At 33.3% G+C, this 26635-nt stretch overlaps 1 protein-coding gene across 4 annotated transcripts; it reads right to left on the minus strand.

Moving 5' to 3' along the window:
* Window positions 1-18978: 18978 nt before the first annotated feature.
* LOC105766074 (uncharacterized) lies at window positions 18979-20751 on the minus strand. Of its 4 annotated transcripts, none has more exons than XM_052631816.1 (3): window positions 20203-20751; window positions 20078-20126; window positions 18979-19206 (listed from the first exon to the last, which is right to left on the minus strand). In XM_052631816.1, exons 1-2 carry the CDS (start codon window positions 20714-20716, stop codon window positions 20110-20112), a joined length of 531 nt encoding a protein of 176 aa, XP_052487776.1. In that variant the 5' UTR covers window positions 20717-20751; the 3' UTR covers window positions 18979-19206; window positions 20078-20109. The 4 variants fall into 4 exon arrangements, with proteins under 4 accessions (XP_052487776.1, XP_012440840.1, XP_052487777.1 ...); XM_052631817.1 differs by lacking the exon at window positions 18979-19206 and adding an exon at window positions 19241-19723; XM_012585386.2 differs by having other exon boundaries at window positions 20078-20747.
* Between the last annotated feature and the right edge of the window lie 5884 nt (window positions 20752-26635).

The following is a 26635-nucleotide window of genomic DNA, read 5'->3' on the forward strand; positions in this document are numbered from 1 at the left end:
CTTAGCAATAAAATAGTGAAAATGAGCCTACAAGCCCATGATATTCACCCGTGTGGGCCCACACGCCCGTGTGGCCCACATGGCCCAAATTTGCCTTGGCCGTGTGATCACATGGCCTGGCCTAAAAATCCCACACACCCGTGTGGTTCACCTGGATGGGCCCATATGCTCGTGTGGCCCACACAGACCAATTCAGTCCGGCCTATGTATCGCACACAGCCAACCTCGTTGATCAAACACCCATGTTCGATCACACATCCAACCACACGTATGGCCACACGCCTGTGTGGCGTCGACAACCTCACTTTTCAACTTTTTGCCATTTTCCGTTTACAGTGTTAAAGTTACACACCTAGTTTCTATTCGAAGCTAAAGCCACCACAAGCACTCCAGAACCTATTATTGACCAACATTTCGCTCAATTAGTCACTTAAACGATTGAATTAAACTTAACCCCAAAACGAAAAATTCATTTTCCAAGCAGAAAAACCCTTACCTTACGAACTACGGAAGCTTCCCTCTATAACTCGGCACTAGCACAACCCCTCACACCAGATTTTCGGCAGTCAACACAGTTAAACAAAGGTTCCCGAATTAATAACTTAAAAACCAAAATTTTATAGCACCATTATCACTTACCGAACGAGTGTGACTCTATGTTGCACAATATGACAATTTCAAAATAATGTTGAAAAGGGAAAGGAAGGAAAAAGGTGGATTCAGCAAGAGGGAGGATAAAATTCGGCAGCAAAGGAAAATGGAGAGGAAATGGCAGATACTTTTTGCAGGAGAGAAGGAAAAAAACTGGGTAACTCCCAAATCCCCTATTTTGCTCCCACTAAACCACATCCATTATAACTGGGTAATTCCCAAATCCCCTATTTTTACCCCTCAAATCTCTCCACATGACTCCCCACTCAATCCAAACACCCCAAACCATCCACAACCTCCAACACATCTCAAACACTCAATATTTTACCACATCTCAAAATCCTTCACGGCACAAGAACAAAAAAAATCCCCCTTACACATACAGGGATTTGAACTCAAGACCCCCAGCACATTAACACCCCATTTAACCATCAGACCAACAGGCCCATTCTGATATATTTTACCAACATATATTTATAAGCCTACTGATTAGAGATAGGGGCTTATTCATTTAAAAACAAAAATTTGCCCAAGCTAAGGCTTGAACTTCGGACCTCCCAAACACTTCCCAGAACACTTAACCATTAAAGCAGACATACAATTGTGTCACAAACATACGAAAAATATATAAGAGATTTTAGGGCGTTACACCAGAGTTTTAATTTGTTTTTCCAAAACAAGAACTTGGTTGTGATATCTAAAATAATAAACATTTAATCAAAATTATACATTTTTTATTCGTCTAGGATGAACGCTTCGACATAGTCCTATTCGCTATTCCGAAGCTCCTGTCTGTTGAGTATGGTCTCACTTCGAATCAGAAAATTTGTTACAAAAATTACCAATGGGGTAATTTCGCAATTTATCTAAACTTTTGAGCCAAGTTGTAAATAAGAAAAATATCTCTAGAAATTTTCTAAAATAGTTTCTTTAGAAAATTTTATTTCTGCAACTCTTTTGAATTCAAGTGTGTGTACATATTGACCTAATGCTCTCTTTATATAAGGAGAGTTTAGAGAGTTCAACTATTATTAAACTTATTCACTTTAATATTAAATTAAAACAATATTTATCTACAAGATAATTAATAAATTAAATTTAAAAATAAATATATTAAAATATTATTATTTTTTAGAATAGTTAATCTGAAATCAAATTTTCTAGTAGAGTTCCAGTAATAATGTAGTTCTTCCACTGCACAACCGTTGATTTTGGGCTCCCAGGCCAAATTTACAATCTCAGGTCCAAATTTCAAGTTCAATTACCCATTGGGATAATTGTTTGACTTAAAAATTAATTTCTAAAATATCATATTAATTTAATTAATTTGATTACTTTAATTTTACTTGATCAAAGTTAATTTTCCCACAAATCACTTATATTTTCCAAATTAATTTTTCAAGAAAATTCTTTAATTCCCTAGTTGAACAATTCTTACGACTGCCAAATTTAATTCCACATCGAATAAATCAACTAAACTAAATTATTTCCAAAGTCGTAGAATTTTCTTCTAATTCAAAAGAAGTTCGATCGAGCTTTTGTTGAGCAGCGGAGGGACCAATCAGACATATACAATGAGATTCTAGTAATTGCAATTATGTTCGAAAGTATCGTTTCGATGATTCGTAATTACTTAATTATGGAGTCAGTCCACAAGAAGTACCATGATTGAAACCTCCTTATTGTATACTGTTTACAAAAGCAATTCATCCAATTCCTTTGTCTAATGACCTCGTCATGTCTGTTACCCTCATATGATATCCTTGATTCCTTTGAGTAAAATCTGTTTAGTCAATACAATCCTATTTTATCTCATTGTCACCATTGTGTCTTCATAATGATTAATATGATCACTGTCAACAAATGGTTGTGATAAATTGCTCGTTCGAGAACAAGCAACACGTGACCATGTTCCATATTTAAAAATCCACACAATGCCAATGAAAGGATATCATTAACTCCTTAGTTGAGCTATGAATTTCACTAGTCCTAGTAAAGTCATGCCATACACAAGTCATGTGCCCAACATATCGGCTATCAGTTCGATCATCTTTTGAGCATAAGCCTCCACTTGTATCAAAGTACATAAGATACATACACATGGTTAGTGACTAACTCAAAATTTAGGTAAATCACACCATGAATGTCACAAGTGAATTAATTCACAAATAGATTTACAATTAATTCATCTTGGGTCTAGTATAATGTATCATTCTACCAATGAATACATCTATGTCTCTACCCGTGGAGTCAATTACAACAATAGCCAAGACTAGCCATCTCTCAATTGGAATTGTATATTATATAATAATCCTTCTAGGTATTTGAATCAAATGCTCACTTTGATTATTTTACAGGATTACAGGCTCATTTCGATTACAACTGAAGTAAATTATCTTTCTCGCAATGTAAACGTTCTTACAATGCCACTTATCATTAGTTTGAACTTAGAAAATCAATGAACTAATATTTGTTTGTCACAATTTCACTATGCATGCAAAATATGAAAGACAGAAATACAAAAGACAAAATAGTAAAATGTGAAATTTATTTTTTCATTGTTCAAATACATAGAAAACAATTACATGTTTACTATAATATGGACACATTTCCCAACAATCTCCTACTTCCCTAGTGAAGTAAATGTGTCATGTTTCGAATTCTCATATCCTTGACATGTTTATTAAAACTCCTAGTTATAAGTGTCTTAGTAAATGAATCTGCAAGGTTATCTTTAGACGCTACTCTCACCACATCTATAATTCCTTTGACTACTACCTATTGTATCAAGTGATACTTCCAATACCAAGAATGACTTCTTATTTCCTTGGCATTAGCTATTGCACACTGTTATCACAATACAGTGTTATAGTAGAGCCAGCAGTGCTAGTTTTTTTACACTTCTCCATACTATGGCTCTATGGCCTAGGGCGAATACATTTCCCAATGTTGATTTCCTTAAATCTTTATAGGTTTGGAGGTTTGAGTCTATGTATCCAATACGAGTAAGGTTTTCCTTAGAATACACAAGCATATAACCCTTTAAGAAACCTTAATATATGCTTTACAGCTTGCCAATGCCTAATACCAAGATTCGTCTGATATCAACTAATGAGTCCTTCTGCGAAACAGATATTTGGACGTGTGTAAAGCATCAGATACATAAGGCTTCCAACTGTCGATGCATATGGAACCTTATTCATATGCTCTCTCTCTTTTACTATTTTAGGACAGTCATCTAAAGAAAGATGAAAACCTGATGCGATCGGCTAAGAAGCTGGCTTTGCATCGATCATTGCAAAACGTTCCAATACCTTATCGATGTATAAAGCTTGCGATAGAGCTATCGTTTTATTCTTTAGGTACCTAAGGATTCGAATTCCAAGTATGTAAATAGCTTCACCCAAGTTCTTCATGTTAAACTGTGTAGCTAACCGCAGTTTAACTGATGACAATTCTCCTACATCATTTTTTATAAGTAGAGTATCATCGACATGCAAAATGAGGAAGGCCACATTTTCGTCCTTTATAAGTTTATAAACACAAGTTTCATCAGCGTTTTTTTCAAACCTAAAAGTCTTTATGGTTTGATCAAATCTTTTATTCCATGAGCAGGATGTCTACTTAAGTCTTTAAATGGATTTTAATAGTTTGTAAACTTTGTCCTCCTTTCTTTTGACAACATAGCCAGTGGGTTGAACCATGTAAATGGTCTCATCAAGATACTCATTCAAGAATGTTGTCTTGACACCTATTTGCTAGATCTCGTAATCGAGAGCAGTGGCAATGGATAAAGCGAATAAACTTGAGCATGGCTACCAGAGAGAAGGTCTCATCGTAATCGATGCCTTCTTTCTGTGTGTAGTCTTTCCCTACAAGTCTCGCTTTATGTGTTTCCACTTTCCCTTTTGCATTTCTCTTCTTCTTGTAGATCCACATACACCCTATGGGTTTAATCCCAACCGGTAAGCCTACAAGTTCCTACATCGTATTGGATTTCATAGAATCCATCTCGACATCTATGGCCTATTTCCAGAGTTAGGAATCAATGTCCTACTATGATGGATTCCCCTATGATGTTGATTGTTTGCAGGTCTTTCTACAACTTTCTCAAGAACTGAACTTGGTGATTATTCTATAACTCCCAAAAGTTCCTCAAGTATCACTTTAGTTTGAGGCTTAAAGTTATCCATGTAGCTTTCCTCAAAGAAAGTAACATGAGTAGAAACTTTGATCGTATTATATTTCGAATTATAGAATAATCCACCCTTTGTTCCTTCAGGATATCCTACAACCATGCACAGTTCTGCCTGTGCATCCAACTTCTTTTGCATCCTTATCCAGAACATGTGCTGGACAACCCCATATTCTAAAGTGATTTAGAGTAGGTTTCTTTCCGTGCCACAATTCATAAGGTGTCTTGCAAGATGACTTGGTTGGCACATCATTTGGAATGTAATAAGTCTTTTATATCGTATATCCAAAAAGGTTCTATTCCTTCTCTCAGCTACGCCATTCTGCTATGGAGTGCCCACTGCAGTCAACTAGGATAAAATATTATTCTCTATGAGGTATCCTAAGAACCCATCGGAGAAGTATTCCTCACCTCGGTCAAACCAAAAATTCTTTTGGATAAACATAATTGCTTTTCCACATCTGCACGAAACTCTTGAAATTTACCAAAGGTTTTGCCTTTGTGGTGCATTAGATAAAGATATTCATATCGAGAATGGTCATCGATGAAAGTCACATAATAATCATAACTTCCTTAGGCACTGATGCTCATAGGACTACATACATCAGTGTGCACAAGTTCTAAAGGTTGGTTGGCCCTTGTACCTTTCGCATTAAGAGACCTCTTGGTCATTAAACCTTCCAAGTAAGTTCACATTCTAGAAGACTAACTTCCTTGAGCATACTTAAGGGACCATCTTTCACGAGTCTAGTGATTCTTTCTTCGTTAATTTGACTAAGTCTTAAGTGTCATAGGTACCCCTTATTAGAGTTAGAAGTTTTAAGCTTTTTATTCGCTATTTCACTTTGAAGTATCAAACAGTTATTTAGTTTGAAAAAAGTAAAGCTTGTTTTCCATCCATCAATTACAGATTAAAAAATGCTTTTTGTGAATAAAAATCCTTTTATTAAATGTCATAACCGTCATAAAATAAACATGCTATCGAAATTAAATTCCTCTTAAAATGAAGTAGATAAAATACTTTCTTTAGAATAATCTTCCTAAAATTATCAAAATGGAAAATAACTTCTCCCACTGCTTCAACTAAAACATAGCTCCTATCTTCGGTCCGCAACGAGAGGCTCTTGTCACGCAAACTTTTTGTTTCGTTAAACCCCTATAAAGAAACACATACATGGTTAGTGTCTTCAAAATCAATAACTAGCTGTCAATTGATTCTTCCACTAAACAAGCTTCAACCGCAAAGAGTTCCATACCTTTTCCCTTTTTGGCTAGGTAATCCAAATACTCCTTGCAGTTTGATCTGAAATGCCCTTTTCTATTGCAGAAAAAACATTTGATCTTTTTAGAATTTTTTGACTTCTTAGTCATTTTCCTATCGATACGAGGTGGAATCGTAGACTTAGTTTATTATTTCCCGTAACTTTCTGCTTCCCCTTAGAGGACGATGGGCCTATAGCTAAGTTTGCCTCAATTTTCTCCTGAACTGGCTTATCACCATTCAATATCAACTCATAGGATGGTAACTCCTTCATGAGCTGAGTCAAGGTAAGCATCTTATTCCCTATGTTGTAAGTAGCCCTAAAACCATCAAACTCATTGGTTAAGGATTTGAACACTATTTCAATCTTAGTGCTCACATCTAGTTTAGCCCCATTGTCCTCCACTTCTACAAAGAATCACATAAGCTTAAGCATATGTTCTTTGACCAGAATGTTGGGTTTCTGCTGAGAGTTCATCATATTTTTAATAGCAGATTTTCGAGCCAATGTGACTTGGCTTCCGAGCAAATATTCCAAATTTGTCATGATCTTTTTGGTAGTACGAAAATTCTCGTGTTGCTTTTTCAACACACTACTCATACTCGCTAACATATAACATCAAGAAATCAAGTCAGAATCTCTCCTGTGATTTCTCGCTTTGGGCTAAGTTTCATGAGCGCATGTTTCATTGAGAACGAATTTGTGTTTCTCACTGTTGAGAACTATTAGCAAGTTCCTTTTTCATTCTCGGAAGTTATCCCCATACAATTTTTTTTCTGAGTAAGAATGCTAATAAGAGGAGTAGGAGACATATTTGAACTGAAAAAATAAAGATTCGTTAGTTACTATCTTTGTATTAAGCAAATATTTTTATTTCAGCAACATATCAAGAATGCAGTTTGATGCATGTATCTTGTATTAAAACCTTAAAAAAAAACATTTTTCCATTGCTACGATCATTCTCATACTCATCAACCATGTTGCCTTGGGTTCCCATGATTTACTAGCAAGAACATCGATTACATCCAATCAGTTCATGAATCTTAATTCTCAAGACTTCACACGAATCAACAACCATTTAATGTTTGACCATCATCTCTAGCTTAAACATCGTTTCTTAGGAAACTATTTAATAAGAGCAGATCTTGAGTGTGTAACCATTGACTCAACACCCATCATGAACACGCTTTCATTTGTGAGTCATCTTGGGATAATCTCACTAAGAGTCATGCATGACTAATTGTCCTTAAAAGGAAATCCCATCCAGTGAACTCACTTGATAAAGTTTACCTTAGGGTGTGGCCAAGGTAGGATCCGACTCGAAAATTTATCATGCTATCACTTAAGGACCATCAATGGAGGTCGTAGGTCTTATTCAATGACCTTCTCCCACTCAATATTTAAAAATAACATGTAAAGTTTTTCTTATCTCATATTTTAAGAATGATCATACAATAGTCCTAGTGGAATTCTTACCTAATTTATATGTCATGTTCCCAATATATGCATGGCACGCTATGACAATTTTATAATGTTCACATTCATTTATTAAAAAAAATCAATCAATCATAAAACAAAGAATTTTGATTCTCCATAGTTTTTTTAAGGGAAAATTCGAAGAAGTGAATGTGAACCATGCACCAGGTAAGGTATCAAGAAAGGGAGGTGAGTCAAATTTGACCGCTTATAAACCAATCCTTTCCTAGCGAGAGTCAATCCTATACATGTACTTTCACATTACCACAATTCTCACAGTAATTGAAGAACCTAAAGAACTGAATAGAACAATACAACACATGTATTTTCTCATACCACACTTCTTATTTTTTAATCAATCAACTATGAATCATCTCATATATATATATCAAAATTATAACATTACATAATATAAAATTATAAAAAATATATAAGGAGATAAGTAATTAAAATAAAATTACCAGCCAAGGTTTCTATTAGCTAGGAAAAATCAACTCGAGATCAATAATCGGGAAGTTGAATTGACCTTTGAGAAGTTGTGGTGGAAGAAACAAAAAATTTGCAACAAAGAGCACGAGGATTTATAGTGGTTTGGACCCAATTGCCTACTCCATTACCTTAGCTTTCCATAACTAAGGATTTTCCCAAATTCACTAATTTGACAACCTTTGAGGACAAGGTTTAACCTTACAATCTTTCATAAGACTTATACCCAAAAATCTTAAGATACAACTCCCTTTAGGTTTCTACCCAAACCTTAAGAATAAACCCTTTCTCAAAGAGAAACAAATAAGCAAACAAAGAAAACAATCCAGACAAGACTAGGATGTTTACCAATTAAGCACAAATACAAAGACAAACACTTGAGCTAAATGAATACAATGAAAGCTCACAAGTGTCTACAAGAAAAGGTATGAAAGAATTAAGATCTAGGTTGTTTTGATTTCTCTTTATGCTTTGCACGCTGCTCTTCTTGTTGGTAGACGCTTAAAAGATGATATTTATACCCTCTAATTGATTTCCAATGGTTGTGCTTGTTGTAGAAGTGAATGTAGCCATTAGCAATGAAATTTCAAGTCATTAATTGCACCTGCAGCAATGAGTATCGGTACCTACTAAAAGGGTATCGATATTTTTTGTAATTAATGCAGATTTCAGTGACCATTGGAGCAGGAATATCGATATCGTAGGAAATATATCGATACCTTAAGAAAAGAATCTATATTGGATCGATACCTCCTAAGTTTTGAAAGAAACAGGGTCAATTTGGTATCGATTATCTGAGGGGTATCGATATTTTACAAGATATCGATACTTAGACAAAAAGTATTGATACTTTTTGTCCTAGAGCAATTCTAACTTGTTTGAAAATGTTTGACTCATCTAAAACCATTTCAACTTGATTTTATCAAATTGCTAAACTTTACTTTTATTCAAAAACACTCTAATTCGTTATATCAAAACATATTATCCAATAAGACTTAGTTTAACAATATCCCCTTTTGATATAACAAAAGATTTTGTAAATTTGTTTTGAATAGATTGTTCCCTTAACAAAAGGCATTTTCAATTTAAGCTCCCTTTTATAAAAATCATTTTCAATTCTAGGCATAAATATTTGAAATAAGCACAAATTTGACATTCATATTAATTTGAAAATTTTGGTCACTAATCTTGGCATATAAGCAATCAATCAACCATTAAAATTTACCTTTCTCTCCTCCTCTTTTTTTGTTATATCAAAGAAAATAAATAATAAAGCTCTCAAGAGGAAAAGAAAGTGGTTAGTTCAAAGATAGATATTAAACATAAAGAACTAATGAACTACCATGCCAATCAACATTAAGGTGCAATCACATAAAATTTGCCTTTGATCTCCTTGAAGCAATGCACCTTACCTACAAACATAGAATTAAGTCTTCGGTACCCAATATATTTTGGGTCCAAAATCATTAGTCTTCAAAATCCAATCCCTTTAGGTATCCATTTTGAAAAAGCTTCCTTGTCTTGAGTATCACTAAACCCTTTAGGTATACAAGTTTTCCCTTGTAAAATTTTAAGGGACCTCTATGTTTATAGTAATTAAAGTTATTTTTAACAAAGTTTTATTTTGAATTTTCTCCTTTTTTAGAAACTTTTTTAAAGTGAGCTTTTTCACTCTTAAGCAACTCAAGTTACTTTTGATGATCCTCATGAACTTTTGAAAGTAAATTATGCAAGTCTAAATTTTTCTTTTCGAAGTCATTAATTATTTCTTGCATTCTGTTTACTTTCTCTTCAAGTTCATGATTGGTTTTGGAAAGTAAGTCATTTTAATTTCTCAATTTTGAAACATTTTTCTTGTGTTTTAACATCATGACTTCAAATTCCAAACCCAATTCATCATAGGAATCTTGCTATTCATCAATAGAATAATCATTTAAAGTATATGAGTTAAAAGTTACCTTAGGATCATTGATGGCCATAAGGCATAAGTTGGCTACTTCATCATTGGATGAACTCCAAGCAGCAACACAGGCCTTTTGTTTGCTAGACCCCTTCTTTTTAAGTTGAGGACAATCATACTTGATGTGTCCCGGTTTCTTGCACTCATAGCAAATAATGGGATCTTTCTCCTTGGTAGATTCAAGCTTAAGTCCTTCCTTCTTTTGAAATTCTCTTCCTTTGTAGGGCCTTATGAATCTCTTGAAACTTTTAACAAACATCTTCATCTCTTTATCTTCATCCACCTCTTCACTTGATTCACTATTATTATTAGTGGTGGATTTTAGAGCTTTACCAACATTCTTCTTCGCTCTCTTTGTTAAGCCTTATCTCATATGTAAGCAAAGAACTAATGAGCTCATCAAGGGAGAGTGAGTTGAAATCCTTTTATTCTTCTATTTTTGTCACTTTAGCTTCCCAAGACGTTTAGAGACTATTCAGCATCTTTTTCACCATCTTTTTGTTAGGATAGGTCTTCCTAAGGGCTTTGAGACCATTGATGATGTGGGTGAAGTGATCGAACATCTTCTTGATTCCTTCTTCTAGTTTTGCTTTAAACAACTCATAATCAATGGTGAAAAGACTTATCTTGGAATCATTAACACTACTTGTCCCTTCATGGGTGACTTCAAGTTTGTCTCATATTTCTTTGACATTGTTGCACAAGGAGACTCTATTGTACTCATTTGCACCAAGAGCACAAAATAGAGTGGGAATAACTTTTGCATTTAATTGTATCTTCTTGATATTATTGTTATCCCATTCACTCTCTTCCTTTGGAACTAAAACACCTTCGACCCTCTTCATTGGAACGAATGACCCATTTGTAATTATCCTCCAAACCTAATAGTCGTTAGCTTGAATGAATAGCTTCATTCTTATTCTACAATATAAGTACTTAGAGCCATTGAATAGCGGAGGCCTCATGGTGAAATACCCTTCTACCAATATGGTGGAATTTGGCTCGAAAGTGGACGCCATTTTGTAGAATGAGTTGATGGTCATTTCAACTTCTTCGAGGATCTTCTCTTAGTTGTTAAACCATCTTTAGAGACTCAATCTAATACCAATTTTTAGCTCAAAAGTATCAACTCGAGATCGATGATAAAGAGGTTGAATCGGCCTTTGAGAAGTTGTGGTGGAAGCAACAAAAATTATGCAACAAATAGCACAAGGATTTATAGTGGTTCAGCCCCAATTGCCTACTCCATTACCTTAGCTTTCCACAACTAAGGATTTTCCCAAATTCACTAATTTGATAACCTTTGAGGACAAGGTTTAAACTTACAATCTCTTTTAAGTCTTATTCCCCAAAATCTTAAGATATAACTCCTTTTAGGTTTCCACCCAAACCTTAAGAATAAACCCTCTCTGAAAGAGAAATAAATAAGCAAACAAAGAAATAATACTAACAAGATCAAGATGTTTGCCAGTTAAACACAAATACAGAGAAAAAAGCTTTAGATGAATGAATACAATGAAAGCTCACAAGTGTTTACAAGAAAAGGATGAAAGAATTAAGATCTAGGTTATTTTGATTTATCTTTAAGCTTTGCACATTTCTTTTCTTGTTGCTAGACCTTTAGAAGATGATATTTATATCCTCTAATTGATTTCCAACCGTTGTAGTTGTTGTAGAAGTGAATGTAGCCATTAGCGATGAAATACTAGATCATTAATTGCACCTGCAGCAACGAGTATCGATACCTACTAAAAGGGTATCGATATTTTTTTGTAATTAATATAGATTTCAGTGAACATTGGGGCAGGAATATCGATACCTTAAGAAAAGTATCAATATTGGATCGATACCTACTAGGGTTTGAAAGAAACAGGGTCAATTTGGTATCGATTATCAGAGGGGTATCGATATCTTGTAAAATATCGATACTTAGAAAAAAAGTATCGATACTTTTTGTCCTGGAGTAATTCTAGCTTGTTTGAAAATGGTTAAAACATATTTGAAAATGTTTGACTCAACAAAATCATTTCAACTTGATTTTTATCAAATTTCTCAACTTTACTTTTATTCAAAAACACTTTAATTTGTTATATCAAAACATGTTATCCGATAAGGCTTAGTTTAACAGTTACCATGGTTCTATTTCTAGAAAATAAATGAAAAAAATAAAATTACATAGTTTTTCGTCACAAGGCATTCCTTGAGTCTTCAACCGCCATCGCTCCATCTTCTCGTCATGGACTCCTTTTGGAAAATTTACATTTAAGTTCTGTGTCCGTTTTCAGCTCACAAGAATTCTATGAATTAAAAAAAGAGTCCTACGTGAAGATGATAGCCCACAGTCTATTTCCTAAGAACCACAACCTTGGCAAAATATATATAATATCACATTTATTTCCATATATAACTCAAAACATGCATAAGATACAAATAATGTCACTTTCCACGTAATCAAATCATTCAAGAAGAGAAATTTATTTTGATTACTTGTTTATACTTATAGATAGAGCATAGCCTGGCTCTGATACCAATTGTTGAAAATTAAGTTTGGAAAATAAATTTAAAAAAACCAAAGTTTTAATTTTTTTTTGCCAAACAAAAAGTTGGTTGTAATATGTAAAGTAATAAACGCTTAATCAAAATTGTACCATTTCGATTCATTTAGGATGAACGCTTCGATCAAGTAGTATTCTCTGCTATCCAAAAGCTCACATCTGCAGAGTGTGGGCTCGCTTCAAATCAAAAAAAATTCACAAAAATTACTAGTGGGGTAATTTTGCAATTTCTTTAAACTTTTGGGCCATGTTGTAAATAAGAAAAACATAAATTTTCTGAAATAATTGCTTCAGAGAATTTTTTATCTACAACTTTCTCTTGAATTCAAGTGAGTGTAAATAATAACCATGGCTCTTTTTATATAGGGAGAGTTTAGAGAGTTCAACTTTGATTAAACTTAATCACTTTAATATTAAATGTAAATATTAAATTATATTTAATATTAAATCCATTAAAATAATATTATTCCAATTCTCAAGTAGAGTCCTAGTAGGAGTGTAATTTTTCCAGTGTTCAACCATCGAAGAACGCAGCCGCCAACCATTTTCTGACCACCAGAATGCCGCCATTGCAGCCGCCGACACCCAAGCTGGTTCAATTTCTACCGATTTGGTCCAGACCAGTGACGACCCAACCGATTCAGTCTAACCACCAGTTGGATCGTCAGCCTAATTTCACATACTAGGCCTGGTTCGACCCGTTTTTGGTTCTTGGTTTAGGTTTTGGACTTCCAGACCCAATTAACGATCTCAGGTCCAATTTTCAAGTACAATTACCCACTAGGCTAATTGTTTGACTTGAAAATTAATTTTTAAAAATATAATATTAAATTTAATTATTTTGATTAATTTAATATTACTTGATCAAAATTAATTTTCTCAAAAATCACTTAGATTTTCTAAATTAATTTTTCAAGAAAAATCTTTAATCAAATTCTCTAGTTGAACAATTCTTATGACTGCCTAATTTAATTCCACATCGAATAAATCAACTAAATTAAATTATTTCCAAAGTCTTAGAATTTTCTTCTAATTCAAAAGTAGTTTGATTGAGCTTTTGTTAAGCTAGTGGAGGGACCAATCGGACATATACAATTTGGCTCTAGTAATTGCAATTATGTTCAAAAGTATCGTTCTGATAATTCACAATTACTTAATGATGGAGTTAGTCCACAAGATGTACCATGATTAAAAATTCCTTATTGTATACTCTTTACGAAAGTAATTCATCCAACTCTTTTGTCCAATGACCTCATCATATGTGTGTTACCCTCACCTGATATCCTTGATTCCTTTGAGTTATATCCGTTCAATTAATACAATCATATTTTATCTCATTGTCACCATTGTGTCTTCTTAATGATTAATATGACCACTGTCAACAAATGACCGTGGTAAATTGCTCGTTCGAGAACAAGCAACCCGTGGCCACGTTCTATATTTGTCAATCCACACAATGCCAATGAGAGGATATCGTTAACTCTTTAATTTACCTATGAATTCCACTATTGCTAGTAAAGCTTACACAAGTCATGTGCCCAACATATCGGCTATTTGTTCGATCATCTTTTGAGCATAAGCCTCCACTTATATCAAAGTACATGAGTTACATACGTATGGTCAGTGACTAACTCAGGATTTAGGTAAATCACACCATGAATGTTACAAGTAAATTAATTCACAAACAAATTCAAAATTAATTTATCTTAGGTCTAGTCCAATGTATCATTCTGCCAATGAATACATCTATGTCCTTAACAGTGGAGTTAACTGTTCCGATAGCGAAGACTAGTCATCTCCTCAATTGGAATTGTAGATGACATAATAATCTTTCTAGGTATTTGAACCAAATGCTCACTTTGATTCTTTTACAGGATTATAGACTCATTTAAATGATCTACTAAAGTAAGTTGTCTTTCTCACAATGTAAACGTTCTTACAATGCCACTTATCATTAGTTTGAACTTAGACAATCAATAAGCTAATATTTGTTTGTCAGAATTTCACTATGCATACAAAATATGAAATGTGAAATTTATTTATATATAGAAAATAATTTCATGTTTACTACAATATGGTCACATTTCCCAATAGTTGGAACGTTAGTAAAATAATTGTAATGGGGATTCTAATAGAAATCATATAATCTTTTAGGTTGTCACTGTTGATGATTTGGGATGAACAATTGAAACGGAATCTCTAGACCGAGGTAAAGGTAGGTCTCTAATAAGTCTCTGGACCCATCTCCTACACGTTATGTTATCATGGCTCTTTGTATGATCGCCATACACTTATATAAGTAAGTCTTCTTGAGAAATTGTAGTATGTATGCAAGTTCGAGTGTTATTTGTGAAGCATCTGTATGTATGCATCAATGTGTATTATGGGTTACGTGTGGAGAATGGCGTATAGTTATTCGCTAAGAATTTGAGAAGTATCCGACAAGGCCTGAAAGGATCTCTAAGATTTTAAAGTCTCGGATGTGACTTACTAAGTTTCGTTGAACTTACAGGCATTTATTTGTAATGTATGTTCTTAGAATTGAGCCTTGGTGTCTATTCATATAGCGATATTATGCATACAGAGGAGAACTTTTAGAAATATGGAAAATAGTATTTTTAAGCCAGTATTAAGTCTTCTTTATAAAGATTTATGTAGTAATGTCTTATACTTCTATTTGAGAAATTGTTGTGATTAATAAATGTTTTAGTAAAATATTTGACTTAGAAAATAAATAAACAAATAAGAGGTATGTTTAGAAGGGCCCTTGCCAGTTATAAAAATTGATTGTTAAGTATGTAAGTATTGTGACATCCTATATTCGAATCCAGTATTTTAGGTTGGGTATAAGGTGTTACAATCACAAATTGGTTCGAATTTGAAAATTTTTAAACTTCCAGTGTAATTGAAAATAGTTTTCTTAACCAAATTTTCCCAACAACATAGCACTTATATGCAACCTAATTTGATATTTTGTGCATTTATTATTATGCTTATTGTGTACCTAAAAAGCATTATTTTGTTGGGGAATGGTTGGATATCCGTATATCCGATTATGAGTCCAATTTCAATTAATGGGGCTTTAATAGTATGCTATAATGTGAAATTTATGCAAAATCTGCTACATTTTTTTGCTTTGGATTGTGTATATGAAGTTTCAAAAATATCGTTATACTTGATATTCTTAAAGCATTTTTTTGTGAAAGGTGATTTTTAAGCATGATGTGTTATATCGTGAAATGCTAAATAACGTATTTTGATTATGTCTATAATGTTGTTTATTGTTGTCTAGTTTAGCATATGAGATATTCAGAAATGTTTGCATGATTGAGCTTTTGTGGCTCAGTGTATGGTTTGTTACCATGCACAAGTATGTGAAGCTCTAAATGGTTTCTTAAGGTTCAAGCTGCATTGCTCGGGTTATTCAATTGTTGAAAATCCATTGTCGTAAAGAATTTCTTTCTTTACTAGTTATTTTGGGCATGTAATGGGACTTTGTAGAGTCACTTGGTTAAATGTTGATGTACTATTGGTTTCTATATTGCATTTAGTGTATTTTGACATATTCAATATGCTGAACATGTTCTTTTGTTGGTAACTTAAGTTTGAATCAAAATTGCATGTTGAGTTGTAATTGTTTGACTGTAATTTTTACTTAAGGGGTCATATTTTGATCCATTGTGTTTAAATGCATGTTATGTGGTGTTTTAGAGTTGATTTAGTATGTTAAATGTGTTGGGTTTGTTTGGTTAGACGTTTGGTATTGGTTAGATGTTTAGTATTGGTTAGAGGTGTTTAAGGGTATTTGGTTAGTGGTTTAAAATGAGCTTTTTTTTTTGTAGATTTATTGAGTTGTTTCATAAGGTATCGAACCCCATATATGAGGTATCGATACTTTACTATGAGGTATTAGTACATGGATATCTATGTATCAGAACATGTGGTCCTATAACTGTTTGTTTGAATTTCGAATATGGATATCGATACCCAAGAGGCTAGGTATCGACACTTGACCACAATTTTCATTATTTTGTGTCTCAAGTATTATTTTTAACTCGCTCTTGTTGTGTTTTTATTCTACTATTATATGAGTCTCATAACACCATTTTTAAATGAAGAATGTATGCTTCGTGTATAGATATGTTGGGTTGGTTTTACTTGATTCGAGTAAGGGAGTAACTAGGGGGCTGATAGGGGCCCGAACCCCTAAAAATGGAAAATTTTTCATTTATGCCTTTTACGATTTTTAAAATTTTAAATTAATAAAGATAAAATTACACTTTGCCCCCCTTAAAATGATAAAAATTTGTAAAGATATAGATTATTAAAATGGTGAAATTACAGTTTTACTATAGTAAAAATTCCAATTTAATTTCGGCAGCCTTAAAATTCTTTTTGGTTTCACCCTAGGTTCGAGGTTACTTTGGTAGTCGATATCACATTGTGTTTTTTATTGTTTTCTGAGTCGGGTGTTATATTTTCACTCATAAGGAGTTGAATATGAGGCAAAGAATATGGTTAAAGCTACTAAAGGATTATAAGTTGACCATTAGTCACCCAAGTTTTAGTGCATTCTTATTTCAGTCATCAATTTTTTTTGTTAGTTTAGTCACTCTTGTTAAGCAATTTTGGGTTTTAGTGCCTTCACGATTAAAATGTGTTCAGTCACCAAATAAAATGTTGATGTGACTTGGTCTAATAACAATTTTGGCCCTTAATGTTTACCCATTTTCTTAATTTAGTGTTGATTTTAAAATTTTCAACAAATTTAACCCTCGATATTTACACAATTTGTCAATTTGGTCTTGATTCTAAAATTTTAAAAATATAAACTAAAACTAAAAGCTAAAAAATACATAAAAATCAAAATTTTGTTAAAATTTTTAAATATATATATATAAATTTTAAATAAAATTTTGAATTTCTATGATTTTTTATACTTTTTTAATTTTTAGAATCAAGACCAATTTGATAAAACGTGTAATTATCAAAAGTTAAATTTGTTAAATTTTTAAAATTAGGACTAAATTAAGAAAATGCATAAGCATTGAAGGCTAAATCTATTATTAAACCAAGTCACATCAACATTCCATTTGATAAGAAAACACATTTTAACGGTTGAATGGCTAAATTATAAAATTAACTTAATAAAAATGGTTAAATTAACAAAAAAAATTCGATGATGCGCTAAAACTTAAATCACCGTCTATTACCAAAGGACAAAACAACAGAAGGCCCCAAGCATTGATATATAGAAAATCAAAAGCCTGTAAGTAATCAAGGAAGATGTGGCAAAGGGCAATCTGCGGCTTTTATTGCAATTGCAAGAATTACAAGATTGAAAATTGTTTTGATAAGAGAAATGCAAATGATAACTATGCAAAATAAATTTTCCACATCGATAAAGATGGAATAGTAGAAGTACAGAAAAAGCCTGGGGGGGGGGGAATAAGGCAGCACCGATAACTTGTTCTCATCCTGGCCTTGCAGAAGGGGTGCCCGTGCTCAAAGCCTTCACGGCAAAATAAAAATAGAGCCATTATTTTGTTGACAAAATTCAGGGACAGAAATTAGATTCCTTTTAATTAAAGGGTCACAAAGAACATTATGGATGTACAAAATAATGGCTCACAAGAACATCATTTCCTCATCCATCCTAGTATCGATGTTCCAAATATATTCCCAATTATATGCTGCCGATCCCCGATTAAGTCGGTTCAACCTAAAGTGCTTCAATTTGGCACTGTCCTCGTATTTGTGGTCCAAAAGGATCTTACTGGACTAACCAAATTGTAAGAAAACGACATGCTTCACGGAGGATCAATGTTGGAACCGTTTGGACTTCTGTGCTAAGAATTGTTTATACACTCATTTATAGGAAGTTGAGTACAACTTGAAATGTATGATTGCTGATGTTCATCCATGCATTTGCACATACCAATAATGCAAGCCAAAGCCAAAAAACAAATGCCTTACCTGTCTGGTTCCCCAAAGATGTTTACATACACCTCTAAGCTTGCAACTTTTCAGAAGTTTCAAGCCATTCATATCGCTTTGTTCAGAACGATGAATGTCTTGGAAGAGGTTCTAATTTTTCTGGAAAATGTAGATGGCAGACAAGTTATTTGGACAAAATCTCAAGACAGTTAAGCATGGTAAATTACATTCAACATGCCATTTTCTATTCTTTTTCTTTGACCAAACATGAATTGGATTGGAGCTACTTTTGTTCATGTTTTCCATGATCTAAACCTTGCAACTATTGAAACAAAATTAATCTCAACTAGAGTTTAATCCTAAACTAGTTATGGAGAACTTTTTTTTTTTCTTTCACTAAATTCAGGACCATGGGAAGGGGCAGTATGGCTGAGACTATATATGAAGCAGAATACATTAACGCAGTAAATTTCCTTCATCATTAAATAAATGATAGAAAATCTTACATATACAAGACAAATTTCATGACTTTTCTGATCAATCATTTAGTTTGATGGAAACAAACATACAACTTTATGTACCACAAATATAGTAAGGGACTTTCAAAGAAATTATTGAGCTAACAAGAAGTCCTAAATGGGGGAGTAAGGTTACCGCCACCAGCAATGGAACAAGGAACCAGTCCTGCAAAAACGGAAAAACGAGAAAGAAAGCTTTAGTTCACAAAGAATAGCATATAACCAAAATCAAATACTGAACTCGATCACATTTCCCGTAAACCAGCCATATTGTATTTGCAAAAGTTCAACACACGCAGTTCAAGAGGAAAGCCATTTAACATTTCTTAAGAGCTTGTGAACTGTGTGAATATAATAGTGAGACACCAAATGGCACATGTGACCATAAAGGTGCACTAACAAGGAAAATTACGGTTTACTATGGAGGCCCCTAGGAGTTAGATTACATTTTGCCCCTTCTACTAAAAATATAACAAATTAGTCTCTTTAGATCAAAGAGCAAACTAGTCCCTTCTGTTAAATTTTCATCCATTTATATTGTTAAAACTAGCATGGCTAACAAAATAACCAGAGAATTGCCAACAGAAACAAACATAATATCAATTAGGAGTACAAGGACAATTTTCCCTATTTTTAATGGAGGGCAAAATGAAATCCGGTTCATGTCGTCCATGGTACTTCTACTGCAAAATTGCCAACAGAAACAAACATGATATCAATTGAAGAGACGGTTCAAACACTGCTTAAAATTTCTCGTTAACCCATAAATAAAATGACACAAGAATGATTTTCGCTGAATCACCGTGAGCGACCAGAAAAAGGGTATATTGATTTTTCAGATGTACAGAGGAACAGCCTTTGCAGTCAAACTTGAAACAATGATGGGGTTTAACCATCTTTGATCTTAATAACATCAACATATGCATCTTCCTATTCTACCCAAATCTCAATTCCACAAGTACGTATCTTGGCAAAGAATAATTGAAAACAAAAAACATGAGATTCAGAAGGTTGAAGAAAGGGAAGGGTAATAGTACCCGAATTCACATAGAAGCAAACAGGTCAGCCCTCAGAACAGCCTTCCTCCTACAAACTGGAATATCTTCAAACTGTACAGCTGGAAACTCCTTAGAAAAAGCTCCAACGAAGAACTGAACCATACCTGATTTACCATTAACCTCAATCGCAGTAACAGGCAACCATAAGAAGAGCTTCTTAGCTTGAATCCCAGACACATCGTGCACAGCCCCGTAACTTAGCTTTCCACTGATGGTTTTGTCATAGTAAACAAGGTCATCAAACTGAACATAGCAGGTGCTTTCTAACTCTATGGTGAAGTCTCCGGTGGATGAAAGGGTGTAAGACTTGACGTTGTTGGGAACGATACCCTTAGGAAGGCCGTACTTTGGCAGCAGATCGTGCACATCAGCGATTGAGGTGACCAATGGACGGCCGTGATCGATTGGTGTGTGGGTAGTGGAAAAGGAGAGTTGGGTTTGAGAGAGGAGGGAGAGGAAAAGAAGGTAGAAGCAGATTGGAGATGCCATTTTTGGGATGGGGATGAAATTGACTTGGACAGAGTTGAAACTTGGCAGGGAAGAAAATGTGCAATAGCCTTGATATAAAATTTGGTACCAGATGATTCTTTTCACTACCCAAACTTCATGAATTTTCATTTCCTAGTCGGTCGGTTAACATCGTTAAAATACAATCAAATAACATTTCATCAACCAATGAAATAAGGATAAACTATATTAACAGCAACTAACTTTCTTTAAGTTTTCATCATTCAACTTTCAAAAATTATACATTAATTACTAATATTATTAAAATATCATTGATTCGTTAATTTTAATAACGAAATGCATGTTAATTATAAGTGTTAACCCTAAACTATTGTTAAAATGACATTTTATATTTTTAAAAAGATTAAATATGAATTTCAACCCTTCCTCTCATATTAATTTCTAAATTTTATATATAGAGAAAAGGAGAATAAAATTATTTGGGATTGAACCAAACTCTAGTACCTATAATATAATAATTTCGCCACTGATCATGATATTATTCATGTGCTTAAGTTTTATTTTAAAAACTTAAATAAAAAGAAAATATATATAAATTTACAAAATTTACAAAATAAAAATAATAAAAATTGAGTTTCTCAATTGTCATCATCTTCATAAGATATTGTTTTAAATCTAAAATCAAAATCTTATCTTTATAGTTTTCATTTTTAAATTCAATCTCAGTATTAAAAAAATCAGCACCTTCTCAAATTCAATTTCAATAAAATTCTAAATCAACTTATAAATTGAAGCACTTCACTGTTAACGAGGAATTGATACCACCATCACAAAAAAAAAAATAAATAATACAAACTTTGCATAACATTTATGATCAACTAGGGATCTCAATTGGGCGGGGCGAGTATGGGGTTTCATTCTTATCTTCGTCCTCAATCTGCTATGGGTACAAAACCTAAAATTATTCTCGCCTCACCATTTACGTGGATCACCAGACCCACTTAATCTTCGCTATACCTGCCTCGCGACCCATTTCATATAATATATTTATAAGTATCAATTAAATAAGTATAAATCGATTTTTTTATGAAAAAAGTATGAAATCCCTGTCCGTAAGACTCCCACCACATATGTGACATTATTCTGACTGTCACCATTTAATTGGTAAATAAAATATAACTTCAACACAAGTGCAAAAATTCTAAAAGCCAATCAATGCATGTCACACCCGTTGCTTTAGTATCACATTTATCTTCTAATTCTTCTATCAATTGTGAGCATTGTTATCAAAATTTTATTTTTATAATGTTTATGTTGGGCAGGCGGGGTGGGTTGGTGTGACACCCCTAACCCTTATCTATCGCTGGAACAAGGTTACGGAGCATTACCGAAGTTTACAAATCAAATAAACAGACATTTCATATCATATAACAATCATGTCAAAAACCAATCAAAGTTATGCATATTGCCCCTTATAGGGGCCCTCGAGGCCCAAAATGCGCATTAGAAACAAGTCGGGACTAAATCGAGTACTCAAAGAATTTTTCAAAAAACATTAAAAATTTTCAAAGCTATAGGGGTCACACTTGTGTCTTAGACCATGTGGACATTTGAAATAAGGGCAAATGGTCGTGTCCTAGTCCGTGTCCATGCCCGTGTAACTCCCTGACTTGGGCCACACAGCCAACCCACACGCCCGTGTGCTAGGCCGTCTGAGCATACTGACTTGCACAATTTAAAAGATACAGGGGACACACGGCTGAGACACACGCCCGTGTCTCTGCCCATGTAGAAAAAAATAAGCCAATTTCCAAGCCACATTTCTCACCCAATTTGACATCAACCTAACCCAACATTCTTGCACATCAACAAGCCATAATAAGGCATTCAAAACAAGCCAAAATCAAGTCTTAAACATGAAATATCACCACATACAACCAATATGCCCTTAGGCACCTCAAATGACAACTTAAAGGCATGTCAACCAAGTATCTCAACTTACCTAAATGACCAAATTCATATATGCATATTCAAGCCACATTTTACTTTCTTTCATTCTACCATATCAATCACACATCAAACATGATAAGGTCACTTATATACACATCAAAATATACCAAAAACAAGCCATATACATGGTTAATCTCAAAAAAACATTTATATGACATCATTGGCCAAAATAACCTATACATGCCATTGTAACCAGAATTAATTTACTGAACGTAACAAAAGGATTGATGGATAGTGTGAAATAGCTCCGACCAGCTTCCAACCCGTACAAGCTTTCGAATTACTATAAAACATGGAAAATAACACAGAGTAAGAATTTAAGCTTAGTAAGTTCGTATAACACAGGATTTAACTTACCATATATCCATAAAATAGGTAAGTAAACAAAACATATCTCAACCAATTTGGCCAAAAGCCTAAACACGTGATCACCAACATATTAGCCATGAAAATCACATATAAAATCCAACACACATGGTTGAATTCATCAAATAATCATATTTCATGTATTTCATGTAAATACCAATAATAATTCATATCGAACTTATATAATCTCGTAACAGAATTGATATCGTTGGAATCACGGGTAGGACACATGAGGTGTACTGAACTGTAATCCGTCAATTCATATTCATGTATGCTTATACGAGCTATGAATCAGTATGCTCTCACGAGTTGTGAATCAGGAAGCTCATACGAGCTGCAAATCAAGAAGCTCATACGAGCTGTGGTGTGTCCGCAACACATGCAGGACCCAAACCAAATCGGTAACCCTAATGACATGTCATTTGTATCCTACAAATTTCTAAGGTTCAAACAGGACTCAGTAATCGTCGGATATGCTATTGGTATTTATACATAGCAATTATACAAATCACATGCATATAATTCAATTTAAAACATATAAATTTACAATTTAATTACACGAACTTACCTCAAAAAATGTACGTAGATACGAAGGCGACTAATCAGATATTTTCTCTTTACCTCGATCTAACTCTGTACGAGGTCTGACAGGATCTATACGAATGAATTTAACTCATTTCAATATAACTCTCATTCAATTTAATCTAACATGGAATTTTGGCAAAATTACCATTTTGCCCTACACTTTTAATTCCTTTGTAATTTAGTCCATAGGCTTGAAAAATAAAATTCATACAATTTAATCCTTATTCAAGCCTAGTTGATTTTATACATATTAATAGTAGCCCATATATTTCAAAAACTCACAAATTTTACCATAAATTTATCATCTTTTTCAATTTAATCCCTAATTGATAATTCCATCAAAATTCACTTTACAAAAGTTGTTTATCCAACAACAACCATTCATTTTCGATTATCAAACTTCAAAATTCAAACATATTTATCAATGGCAAAACCCTAATACTTTAACAATTTTGCAAAATTAATCCCCGAGCTAGCTAGATTAAGCTATTACGATCTCAGAAACATAGAAATCATAAAAAAGGGGACAAAAATACATACCTAATTGAGCAAAATAAGCTTGTCCAAATTCAAACTTCTATGGCTAGGTTTCTTTTTTTTTTTGGTGGATGGTGATGAGAATAGATTATTTTATTTTATTTATTATAATTTTAATCACTAATTTCCAAAATTACCCTTAATAATTTATTCAATTTTCAATGATGACTACTCAGGTTTAACCACTAAGCACTGTAATGGCCTATTTACTATATAAGGACCTCCAATTTAAAATTCTATAGCTATTTAATACCTTTAGCTATTAGAACACAACCTTTGCACTTTATGCAATTTAGTTCTTTTTATCAAATTAGGCATGTAAACGGTAAAATTTCTTAACGAAATTTTTATACAATATTTCTATCATACTGTAAACCATAAAATAATATTAAACTAAATTTTTTTACTTCAGATTTGTGGTCCCAAAACCACTGTTCCAATTTCACTAAAAACAGGCTGTTACAATGGGGATCAGGTGGGTACAAGGTCGTACCCACGCCTACCACACCACCCATGACAGGTCCAATTTTTGTCCCCATGCCCGCCTCACCACTTGCAAAACCTGTACCCATTCTCGCCAATGGCAGGTCCAATAAAATATTTTTTAAAAAAAATAGACATAAGGCTTTTTTTAATACTATTATGGAATAATAAAAATGTATCAAATATTAATCCATCTTAAATACCTTTTCATCAAGAGTCCTAAAACCATCACTTTGAGCCAATGTTACCTAAATAGTCAAATATTAAACGTTTTTCAATTTAGATCATCCGATCCCAATCGTGGATTGCTGGCAAACCAAATCGCTAGACTAATCATTTTGATGCTGAAGAGATGAGATGAAGATGGCGAGAAAACTGAAAAGACATGAAAAAGACAATGATTCTTTTTACTCCTATAATTTGAGAGCTTTTGTCCTAGGTTCCAAAAAAAAAAGTAAAAGCTTTTACCAAATCAACCAGTTATAAGTTACGTTTCCTAGAACCATAAAATAATATCTGATATAAAACTTAACAAACCATAAATCAGGATCTGTTCTGTCAAATCATTAAGAATAGATCAAAAACAAAACTAGATGCGGAAGCGTACCTAAATTCATCGATTTCTTGAAATCTACGGATCCTGCAGTTTTAATCTTCCAAATTAGTGCATAAGTAATTTAGAGAAGGTGACTCTCTCTTTTTTAAAGATGGGATATTATAAAATTTATTTTATTTGTAATTTAGGGACCATAACCCTAATATATAACTTTTTCACATTAGCCCTAATTTCTAATCAGCCAATCATTAATTAGAAATTAGTTACTAGAGTATCCATACAAATTTGACTCATACTTTATTTAATAATTGAAGCCCAATAAACATTAACAAAATTAGATCACTTTTAATTTGGGATAACCTATTATGATAGTAAATAATAACATGTAATTACCCTTATTATATATGTGATAACTCTTGAAAAGAGTTATATTTTGAGTCTCTAAACTGGATTAAATACCTGTACTTAAGTAGATATATTTGCATTTCTAGGTTATTTTTAGAACGTTGCATAATAATGCTTAGATTGTGCCTTGACTGTCCTTTTATGTTACTTTTCCTGTTGGGAGAAAGAGAATTGGTTGTTGTATACAATAGGTGCAGAAAAGATGAATAAAAAGAGAAAAAGGAGCAAAAGAATGAAGTGAAATATTATCATTGCAAAAGGTTGGATGGATTTCCAACATAAATGCCATGGCAATTCCAAGATAATGCTGATGCAACACTCAGTCCTCGTCACTCTCATCCAGCTGTCCGTGTAACAGATAAATCCACCTGAAAAAGGGGGAGAAAAGAGTATGCTGAGAGAGGGGGACCTACCTTATAAAAGAGGAAAGGTAAAAGAAAGGAAAGGGAGATTTTTTGGAGAGAGGAATTAAGACGATTTAAAGATCATTTTTCTCTCCAGAAAAATTTGGTGGAGAATTCTAGAGAAAGAAAAGGTAGCAGCTTAGAAAAGAGCAGAATACAGATGTGAGGAAGGGGAATAGAAATCTATCTTGGGTTCACGTACAATCAGAAGATAAAAGATAAGTTGGAGTGTGGAATTAACTTCTTGTAGTTTTGCATTTATTTTTCTAGATTGAATTTTTTTTGATTCAAAATTAATTGAGAAATGTCGATGAATGATTCTATTTTGATGTTTACTTTTCCACCCGTGAACTAAATATTTTCTGGGTTGGAGTTGTTTGCCCTGAATGTTTTATCATCTTTAATGCCTAGGATTTGAGATTGTCTATATCATAGTTACATTTGATTCATGCTTATTTTAAATACATGCATGCAAGCTCTAGACATAATTGAATGTATGTTGTGTTCTTAGGTGTTTTTAATTTTGAAAAGGTTAAGAATATTGGATCTTGAATCGTTTGATGCAAGCAAATACTCGACACGATATTCGTAGCACTCTAGACATAGATGTTGCAAGTTGTACAAAGAGGACGTTCATTGCAGTCATTAATCCCAAGTTCTGTAGACGTACATGAACTTAGATTTTTAGTTAAAGATCTAGTTATCGAAAGAGGCAGGTCACAG

The sequence above is a fragment of the Gossypium raimondii genome, chromosome 5, assembly GCF_025698545.1.
Source record: "Gossypium raimondii isolate GPD5lz chromosome 5, ASM2569854v1, whole genome shotgun sequence".
NCBI lineage: Eukaryota > Viridiplantae > Streptophyta > Magnoliopsida > Malvales > Malvaceae > Gossypium > Gossypium raimondii.

Bases quoted from the DNA above. Each gene is read 5' to 3' on its own strand.
- LOC105766074 (XM_012585386.2), bottom strand. From the start codon at position 20,716: ATGAAAATTCATGAAGTTTGGGTAGTGAAAAGAATCATCTGGTACCAA.